This window comes from Eptatretus burgeri, chromosome 14 (genome assembly GCF_056783735.1).
Source record: "Eptatretus burgeri isolate ZD-2024b chromosome 14, Ebu_testis_v1, whole genome shotgun sequence".
Taxonomy (NCBI): Eukaryota; Metazoa; Chordata; class Myxini; order Myxiniformes; family Myxinidae; genus Eptatretus; species Eptatretus burgeri.
The window spans coordinates 1,300,689-1,311,611 of record NC_140974.1 but is presented as its reverse complement, the minus strand read 5'-3'; the positions used below and the strand labels follow the sequence as shown (position 1 = coordinate 1,311,611).

Sequence of the window (10,923 nt, the reverse complement as noted above, 5' to 3'; positions counted from 1 at the left end):
TCTGGACAGAGTTTGTCTCAGATGTGTCCAGGAGGAGTTTGTCTCCAGAAGTTTCCAGGTGGTGTTTATCTCTGGACATGTGCAGGCAGTGTTTGTCTCCGGACGTGTCTGGGCGGTGTTTGTCTCCGGACGTGTCTGGGCGGTGTTTGTCTCCGGACGTGTCTGGGCGGTGTTTGTCTCCGGACGTGTCTGGGCGGTGTTTGTCTCCGGACGTGTCTGGGCGGTGTTTAATTCCAGATGGGAGTTTGTCTCTGGACGTGCTGTTCAGGTTTGGGTTAGCATGTGGAGATAACAACCACAAAAACACACACACACACACACACACAACCAATGTTCTAAAGTCTGTCATAAAAGGATACTTATAGTTTATTTTAAAATGTACTCGATGAGAAATAAAACATCCCACATGTGCTCAACGTCTCACAAAGTTACAAGTATACTGTACTTCATTCTGTGGTCCCCTTGAAGAGAACAACACAATAGAGCAAAACGGATATAAATAATGAAATCAAAACAGACTGTAGTTAATGAAATCAACAGCACAATAAAGTAGCAAATTGTACATAGTCGAAGGAGCCTTGCTATGGCTTCATTCATCTTCAATTTTGGGAATCGCATGACTGCGCATCCCGTATTACTTGATGATCGAGAACATTTCTCGATGCACGCCATTCAATCCGTTACACGTATTGTACAGCAAGCGAACTGTACAGTTCACATCATAATAATCCATGAATGTGACATCGTCGTTGTTTTGTATAACGATGAGGGTGTGCCGCGAATTGATTTCGGCCTGGAACTTTGCTCTGCTATTCCTGGGATAACTCTTATTGGGTCGAATCAAGTTCCATGGTGCATACATTCCAGTTGACATTCAGCAACATGTGCAGTCACTGCGGGTGGAAAATGACACAGCAGAGACGAGACGTGTCCTCTGCTGGAGCCCTCTGATTCAAAAGGCTCTCAAGTCCTTGGCTTTCTGCTGCATCGGATCACTTGAGATCGTGCAAGGTCTCACGATGCCGGCGGAGGTCCACTTTCCTCTGAAAGCCACGTCCACACAAAGAGCACACAAAGGGCTTGTAGCCCGTATGCTTCCGACTGTGTGTGATGAGGTTCGAACTTTGACTGAAGGCTTTTCCACACACACCACACTTGTGAGGTTTTTCTCCTACAAATAAAACAAATTATACAATATCATTATACTGTATCATAGATACACACGCACACACTCGCGCGCGCACACACACACACACACACACACACACACACACACACACACACACACACACACACACACACACACACACACACACACACACACACACACACACACACACACACACACACACACACACACACACACACACACACACACACACCACTTTAATGGCCTCAGTTATATCCTCTTTATTCTGGGGCGAGGGGACCCAATCTTTCATGAACCGACTGACCATGCCTTAGGTTCTTCTCCAGCTGATTTGGGTAAGAATTTGTAATTTGTTTGGCATGCCGGTGATAACTCACCGACTCTTAATGAAAGACTTCTTCTCCTTCTTCTGTTGGCTGCTCCCGTTATGGGTTGCCACAGCGGATCATCCGTCTCCATTTCGCACTGTCCTCCATCTTCCATTGTCCGCCCTCACAGCATCCATATTCCTTTGGTACCACCCGCATGTCCGCCCTCACCGCATCCATAAACCTCCTCTTTGGCCTTCCTCTTCTCCTACCTGGCAGCTCCATCATCAGCATCCTTCTCCTGATATACCCCACATCCCTCCTGTGCACATGTCCAAACCATCTCAATCTCGCCTCTCTCACTTTGTCTCCAAACCGTCCTACCTGCGCTGTCCCTCTAATATACTCAATCCTTATCCTGTCCATCCTCGTCACTCCCAACGAGAATCGCAGCATCTTTAACTCTGCCACCTCCAGCTCTGCCTCCTGTTTTTTTGTCAGCGCCACCTCCTCCAAACCATACAACATAGCTGGTCTCACTACCATCTTGTATACTTTCCCCTTCACTCTTGCAGCTACCCTTCTGTCACAAATCACTCCTGCAACTCTTCTCCACCCACTCCATCCTGCCTGCACTCTCTTTTTCACTTCTCTCCCACACTCTCCGTTACTTTGGACAATTGATCCCAAGTATTTAAACCAATCCACCTTCCCCACCTCAACTCCTTGCAACCACACCATACCACCACCCTCCCTCTCACTTACGCACATGTACTCCGTCTTACTCCTACTGACGATCATTCCCCTTCTCTCCAGTGCGTACCTCCACCTCTCAAGGCTCGCCTCAGCCTGCTCCCTACTCTCACTACAGATCATGATGTCATCCGCGAACATCATAGTCCATGAAGACCCTGTCTGATCTCGTCCATCAACCTGTCCATCACCATTGCAAACAGGAAAGGGCTCAGAGTCGATCCTTGGTGCAATCCCACCTCTACCTTAAACCGGTCCGTCATTCCTACCGCACACCTCACCGCTGTCACACTGTCCTCATACATATCCTGCACAATCCTCACATACTTCTCCAACACTCCCGACTTCCTCATACAATACCACAGCTCCTCTCTTGGCACCCTATCATAAGCTTTCTCTAAATCCACAAACACACAATGTAACTCCTTCTGGCCTTCCCTATACTTCTCCATCAACATTCTCAAAGCAAACATCGCATCAGTGGTGCTCTTTCCTGGCATAAACCCATATTGCTGCTCACAGATCATCACCTCTCCTCTCAACCGAGCTTCCACTACTCTTTCCTACTCTACTCTTAATTAAAGACATTGTGGAATATTTTATTACGTCCTCCAAGTGGACTGGGCATCCATCTTAACGTTCATCGGAGGGACGGACTATAGTTCGTGATGAAACATCCTCCCTGTAAAACACCAATTGAATCATTTATAATTGGTTCGAGAATCGAACCCACACTAGAAAGCTCAAGGGTTAGTTTTCGAGATGAAGATCCCACCGTGTCATTCACAGAGTAAGTAGGTGAGCTATCACTGGCATCCTGGCCAAACTACAAATTCCTGCTCTAACCTACTGAGTCAAATGTCAAGCTTGGTGTTGATTTAATGGTTAATGTGGCTGCCTTAAGATATCAGGGTCTTGAGTTCGAGCCCCTGTCGCACCATTAAAAAAAACAACACCTGGTGGGTTTACTCAGCCTGTCATCCCTTTGAGGTCGGCAAAATGAGTACCAGTTTACTGGAAACAAGGGGGCACTGCATCAGCAGCACAGCCACGCTCCCAGGAATGATGCACATATAATACCAACGGGATGTTGCCAATGGCTCAGGTGAACTCATTTCTTTGCTGAACTATAAGCTGTGATTGTCATGTGAAATATTATTTGCTTTTTAGGTGGTGAAACAACACAAGATGAAAGTGACAAAACGTTTGTTTCACTTACTTTTGAAACATCCATTGACGGTAAATCATGAGACTAAATGGAAGACGTCAAATTGTCCATCGCGACATGGAGGGCAGGAGATGTATTGGAAAGTGCTCGTATTATAGGACAAGGATGTGGGAGAAAGATTTACCGGGGCTGTAAATCCCTGATACACCTGTTTAGTCCAACACTTTCACCATTTGTAGGAACACACAGTATTGATCACAATGAATCGAACAATATTAGAGGCCAGTATGAGATGGTATCATGTAAATACAGTACTGTATCAAAGCATGTTATATGATATTGATAATAATAATATAGTATCCAGATAATATACAGTAATAATTAAGTATCCAGTGTATTATTTTCCACAATTGTAGTTCAGCTGTAATGGTTACGATTCAGAAAATCTGATTGTAACAGTATTATAGTACGACGAAGAGTACCCACCCCAGTGACGGGGAAAGTTTTAGTTAATCTATTGTTACGGTCCTGGTGTCGGCCGCGAACCGACCGCTCTGAAGGAGCCGCAAGTCGAGTCGGCCCGACCGATCACCCGGAATATAGATCGCCGCCCGGATAACTCCGAGTCGACGGGTCCTTGTGCAAGAACTGAAATACGCCAATCGGCAGACCACGTGGGGTAGGGTCGATTGCCAATCTTCAATTTACCTAAATACCCATGTGATCCAACTACCGGGGTATTCCACCCTCGACGGAACTCGTATGGAACAGGCCGCTTAAGCGAGCCTGTCCCGTGCGGAATTCCGAGCGGCTTAATCGCCGATAACCGTCGGTCCAAATGTCCCCCTTTTACGGCAAACCAACGGCTTTCTAACTCCCAACACATGAAATGCTCAGTCAATGAAAGTATCGATGCGACGAGCTGAAAACATTTAACAATTGGGGTATTTATTAATAATAATGGGGAACTAGGGAAGCACGTAAGATCAGAACTATACCGACTTTACGAAATGCAATGCAAACATTTACAGCACACAAAACACTGAACAATTTCCTACTTATTAGACGGGCCCACACACACACACACACACACACACACACACACACACACACACACACACACACACACACACACACACACACACACACACACACACACACACACACACACACACACACACACACGAAATGGTGGTTGAGGCCTTTAATAACGGGCTCCAGCTCGACGGACAGGTGAGCTGAAACCCAGAACCTATCTCGAACCTCTCCACCTCGTGTGGTCTTCAAGTTGTTCGGACTAGGGCTCCAGCGAGAGTGAGCTGGATCCAATCGCCATGATCCTTCCCGAGCTCAAGCGAATCCTCTCACGCTTCCGAACACGTGCTGGTGAGACGAGGGGCCGATCCTTCCCGTCGATGCACCGCTTCCCCGAGGAACCACCTCCAAGATGAGGCTGATGAGTCGCACCAAGCCAGGAACCAAAATGGAGAACAAAGAGCTCCACGAACTAAGAAGAGGAAGAAGAAGAACCACCACCAGCAGCTCGAGCCGAGCAACCGGCTCAACTCTCTTCCAAACAAAGCAGGTCAGGTATGGGAGCATGTGCCAGAACAGCGCGTCGCTGCGTCCACTTTCTGCCGGTACTCCAGGGGCCTCCGTCTGGCCATCCCCAGGCAGATGCCAGGCCCATCCCCATCTCCTTGAGATGATGGTCAATCTGCTGCAACCACGAGGCATGTGGTCGGCCCACTGGCCTCCTCCACTCATGAGACTCCCTCGCTGAGAGAATCTGGTGAGCAGGATCAGCGTCAGGAAAACGAGCCACATGTCCATACAGCCGCAACTGACGCTCACGGACTATGCAGATAACAAATCTCATCCGAGTCTCTCTCAGCAACCGCTCGTTGGACACAAAATCCGACCAGCGATAGCCAAGGATTCTCCGAAGACACCTGGTACCAAAGGAATTAAGTCTCCGTCTCAGATCCTTGGTCAGAGTCCAAGTCTCGCATCCATAGAACAAGACTGGAAGTACCAAGGACCTGAAGACTCGGACTTTCGTCCTCCCGCACAGGTACCGGCAGCGCCACACCCCATGATCCAGTGAATCCATGACTCCCCAGGCCCGACCCAGACGTCTATTGACCTCTGACTCGCAGCCAGCAGAGACATGAATATCACTGCCAAGGTAAGTGAATTTCTCCACGACCTCAACATCCTCACCACAAACAGACACAGACAGGACAGCAGCATCCAATATGTCACCAAAAGCCTGGATCTTAGTTTTGACCCAAGAAACCCGTAATGCCAGCGGCTCCGACTCCTCTTTCAGCACCTCAAGGGCCCCCAAAAGGATGTCTAAAGTCTCCGCAAAGATGACTGCATCATCTGCAAAATCAAGGTCCGAGATCTTGACATTCCCAAATGATGCACCGCAGCTTGATCTCTCCGACATCCTCCCTAAAATCCAGTCCATACAAGTGCTGAAAAGTGTGGGGGCCAGTACACACCCCTGACGAACTCCAGTAACAACTGGAAATAAGTCAGAGATGGTACCACCACATTTCACAACACTCTCAGTACCAGAGTAGAGTTCAGACATCAGATCGATCAGTTTTGGTGGCACCCCACGAATACCAACAATCCTCCAGAGGACATCCCTATTCACTGAATCGAATGCTTTACAGAGATCAACATAGGCTGCAAGCAGCCCCTGCCGAAACTCTCGTCTGCGTTCGGTGAGGACACGAAGGGCAAGGATACGGTCAATCGTTGACCTCTTTGGTGTAAAGCCTGACTGCTCTGGACGCTGGTGCTCAAGCAGATGGTGGCGAACCCTACCAAGAATTATCCGAGCAAAGACCTTGCCCGGCACTGAGAGCAGCGTCACCCCTCGGTAGTTGTTGCAGTCTTGGCGATCACCCTTCCCTTTCCAGAGAGGGACAACAAGGCCCCTCTTCCAGTCAGTTGGGATGATGCCTGTGTTCCAGGCAGAGCACAAAACTGCATGCAATGACACGAGTGCAGCATTTCCACCAGCCTTGAGAAGTTCAGCATGGATGCCACAGATCCCTGGAGCTTTGCCCCGTTTCAACTGGTTCACCGCAGCCCGTGTTTCCACAAGCGAAGGTGGACCACAGTTGATTCGAGGGTCAGCAACAGGGATTGTAACACCCTTGACGTCCAACTCGACAGCTGGGGGATCAGCCTGGTACAACCGCTCAAAGTAACCGGCCCAGCGGGCCTTCACTTCAGACTCCTCTGTCAAGAGCCTAACACTCTCTGCTCGAACTGCAGTGCTCCGAGGGATGGGCTTGGATGAACGTAATGCGCGAATTCCCCTGTAAGCGGGATGAGAATCACCTGTCCACAGGTGATGCTCTACCCCCTCACTGATTCCTCGCACATCGGCCTCCTTGTCCACCCTCAGTGCACGTACAGTTTTACGCCTCAGCTCCCTGAACAGCTCAGCTCTGCCATTCAGCCTGGCCCTGCGACTCTGGTCAATGGTATCCAGTGTCCCTTGAGAGACAAAATTCTTCTTTGCCCTGCGGTGAGCTCCAAGACATCCACCGGCAACATCAAGGATGGTGGTCTTGAAGGCACTCCACAACTCTTCAGGACCCCCCAAAACACCCAGACCCCCCAAGTGTCCACTCAGCCTGTTCGCAAACTCCCCAGCTACTCTCTCATTCTTGAGCTTGCCAACATCCAGCCTAGGCTGGGATGGTACCATTCTCCAGGATTTAAGGTGCAGCTTTAGAGTTGCTACAACAAGCCTGTGGTCAGTATTGAGGAACTGAGCACTCCGGTAGACCCTGCAGTTCTGGATCATCCTCCAACGACCATCAATGAGGACATGGTCAATCTCCTTTGCCACACCGCCAGCGTTGGAATACCAAGTCCAGCGATGAGCTTGTGGGCGCTGAAACCATGAACCAGCCACCCTAAGTCCATGACTTCTTGCAAAGTCAAGGAACTTAGTGCTATTCTGGTTCATAGTTCCTGACCCATGGGGACCAACACATGTCTCATAACCATCCCTATCAGTTCCAGTCGATGCATTGAAATCCCCCAAGACAAGAAGTGCATCTCGTCTGGGGCACTGATCAACCACAGACTCGAGCGTGGCGTAGAATGCATCCTTCACGGTGAGATCACTCGCCTCAGTCGGAGCATAAACAGAGACCAGGGAAATGACACCTAAGGAGTGACGAATCCTTAATCTCATAATACGCTAGTTGAGCGGTGTTACCTCAATTATCATTGGGGTCAGCTAATTGATCACAGCTACAGCAACTCCTTGGGTATGGTAACCATCAGAGCGACCAGACCAATAGTAGGTGTAACCACCCACCATTATCTCGCCGCAATTCGGTCTCCGAACCTCAGAGAGAGCTGCAATCCCGATGTCCAAACGCTTGAGCTCAGATGATAACAGATACAGGTGATCATCCTCTCTTAGGGATAGGACATTCCAGGCACCCACCCGAAGGGACCACCTCAGGTTAACCCAAGGAGACCGCCGTCTGGTGGACAACACCTCAGCACCACTCCGACACACTCTCCCGCAATCTGACCCAGGGATGTTACCCCGTGGTTTCCCTCCTATCATCGAAGATTTGGGGTCCCGAAGGCTTTGCCCCAATCCCGTCATCCGGTGAGCTGCCCTGCAAAGGGAAGCTGCACAGGAGGTACTCCCATGGAGTAGGTTTTCAGATTTTTTTGCGTTTTTGTGTTTTGCGGAATGAAGGGTTTTACGGTGGCCGGAGTGCAATTCCTACCACCAACCTCCTCATAAAAAGTAACCCAACTGCAGGAGGACATCCGCAGACACAGTTGGGCACTAGATAAGGATAGCCGTTGGCTCACAATGAGGAGCCTGGTGTTGGCGCAGTGGTTAGGGCAGCGGCTTGGGATCCAAGAGGTCCTGAGTTCAAGCCCCGTTGGGCCACTGAATTAATACACCAGGGGGTTGACTCAGCCTGTCATCCTTCCAAGGTCGGCGAAATGAGTACCAGTGTACTGGGCCGTGTATACCCCGGTTAAAATAGGTGTACCTTATCCCTGTGTCGTAAGAGGCGACCAGGGTTGCGTCAGGAAGGGCATCCGGCGTAAAACATGTGCCAAATCACTATGCGGATCATACGGATGATCCGCTGTGGCGACCCCTCACGGGAGCAGCCAAAAGAAGAAGAGAGAGAGTTGGCTCACAATGAGCTCCTTTGCCCTTTGACAAAGTGTGAGTAGCGCCGACAACGAGTGAGGTACGGGTCGGTCACCAATGTGTGTGGCGCGGGTCAGTCACCGATGGACCGTGTGGGTCACTAGATGTCACCAGTTTCGTGAAGTGTGAGGAGCTGCCCGTGTTGCAGCACCAGGGTCTAAACCCGCGACAGCTCCTCCAAACAAAGCAGCTCTCCAAAAAGTCTCCACCCGAGCCAAGCCGAGGCCGAAGCTCCCTGAGCCACCAACCCACTAAAACCAAGCAGGAACCAAAGGCCTGCTGAACAACCAAAGCAGAAAGCCTTCAAAAAGCCTCCTCATTAAGCCAAGCCAAAGCAGAAGCTGAAGCTCTACGGAAAGCCAGCCCAAACAAAGCAGAGTATCCCTTTTTTATTCCTATCTGCCCCTCCCCCGCTCCCGGCGTGACTCATGCCCTCGTGCTCTATCCCTCGTTCAACCACGGGTGGGAGGGAGTTGTTGACATCATGAATCACGGGACGGGAGGGCTCTCCTTCCTCTTTGCAGAAGAGGGGGAAGGGCGTCTCCATTGTGTTATGATCGCTCCCTAACTATTAAATTGAATCGCGCAGCGCACTTAATCGATTTCTTCCCATTAAACAATGGAAGGTGAACTATCTAGGGAACAAGCACTTATCGACATAATTGACTAAAGGAACCTGAATGTTGTGTGCAATCGAATTCCCAAATTCGTAACACTATCAATTTAAATATTTCAGGACTTTTGAAAAGCAAACTTTATCGGGGCTCTGACGGAGACATCGGAAACTTTATCGGAGACATTTTTGAACTGCTACTTTATAACTGCTGGCATTGAATCACAGGGTTGACCAGGTACCAAAACGTCCAGCTTTGAAGCAACCCCGCTTTGATTGGACACCCGATCCTGACCTGTGACGTTTTTTATTACCCTCCCTCGATGGAGAATGGATTGCGTTTAGGTGTCTTTGTCTGTCTGTCTGTAAGTTTAGGAGTTGGAAAAAAAAAACTTTTTCACAAGTATGTTGACCACCACAGTTTGTTACTCACCAATTTTTATTTTTTTGCCAAGTCACAAACAAACGGAGGTGATCAACATACTTGTGAAAAAGTTTTTTGTGAAATCCCCCTTAAAATCTTGTGATAAACTTGTGAAATCTTGTGATGTATGTGATCAAAAAAAGATGCCGATCAACCTGATGTAACCACGAGGCACATGGTCGGCCCATTGGCCTCCTCCACTCACGAGACTCCCTCGCTGAGAGAATCTGGTGAGCAGGATCAGCGTCAGGAAAACGAGCCACATGTCCATACATTCGTACCTCTCACTCCCACACCATAGACACTTTCAGTTTTCCTCCCTCCTCCCCCTTCCTAAGCGATGGGGTTGCGGTGGTCCACTAACCGTGCCAGGTACCACGAGGTCGCTCCTCCTCAACTGCCTCTCCTCTTTGTGGGCTTTCTCTAATTTTCCTTAGGTGTGTGTATGTGAGGGTGGCTGTCATGAAAAGTGTAATTTAAGACTGTATAAGTTCATTGGGGTAAATCTGCACTGTCTTTTGTAAATATAGCATTTCTTTTGTCACATCCACAAATTCCTTGCTTTCCCCTGCTGTACATTTGTGAAGAAACCCACACTGTGCAATATAATTTTCCTCGCTTTGTTAAAATTAATTTGCGTTGTAATAAATGTACCCCAGCTCGTTTTTGTCTTTTCCTCTCTCTTATGGGAAGCTTTTTTCTTTACGACAGACACATTTACACACATTTCTTTCGCAAGCTCTGATGCCCACCCTTATTTTTCCTCAGCAATGTTTATGCACGTATTTATTTCGCGAGCGCCCACGCCCACCTTTTTTGAGAGCGCATGGGTCATCATGGTAACCGTGCGCAAGTGGGGGTGAGCTTTGGGGGGACTCTGCACCCACCGAAGCGGGTTGCAGATATAAAAAAAATAATTGAAGGTCTGTTCTGAGGAGGGTAGAAGAAAGCGAGAGGGCAAGCGAGCCAAAAAGAAAGCGAGAGTTGAAGCGGCGAGGGAAGAAGCGAGCCAGAGAGGAAGCGTGCAAGCGAGGAAGCGAGCATGTGGTGCGTGTGTGGGTGTCTGACCAGCGCCAACAACGAGACAATTCGTCCTTCCCAGTGCTTGAGCAAGCGAGCGTGTGAGTGTGAGTAGCGCCGACAACGAGTGAGGTACGGGTCGGTCACCAACGTGTGTGGCGCGGGTCAGTCACCGACGGACCGTGTGTGTCACTAGATGTCACCAGTTTCGTGAAGTGTGAGGAGCTGCCCGTGTTGCAGCACCAGGGTCTAAACCCGCG

General features: G+C 49.3%; 1 protein-coding gene across 1 annotated transcript in view; it reads right to left on the bottom strand.

Annotated features, from left to right (window-relative positions):
* Nucleotides 1-343: 343 nt before the first annotated feature.
* GFI1B (growth factor independent 1B transcriptional repressor) overlaps nt 344-10,923 on the bottom strand; it is a 69,045-nt gene continuing 58,465 nt past the window's right edge. Inside the window, exon 5 of the mRNA XM_085855688.1 lies at nt 344-1,171. Within this exon, the coding sequence (XP_085711814.1) occupies nt 993-1,171 (179 nt within the window). The 3' untranslated portion in view covers nt 344-992. The remainder of the gene's footprint in view (nt 1,172-10,923) is intronic.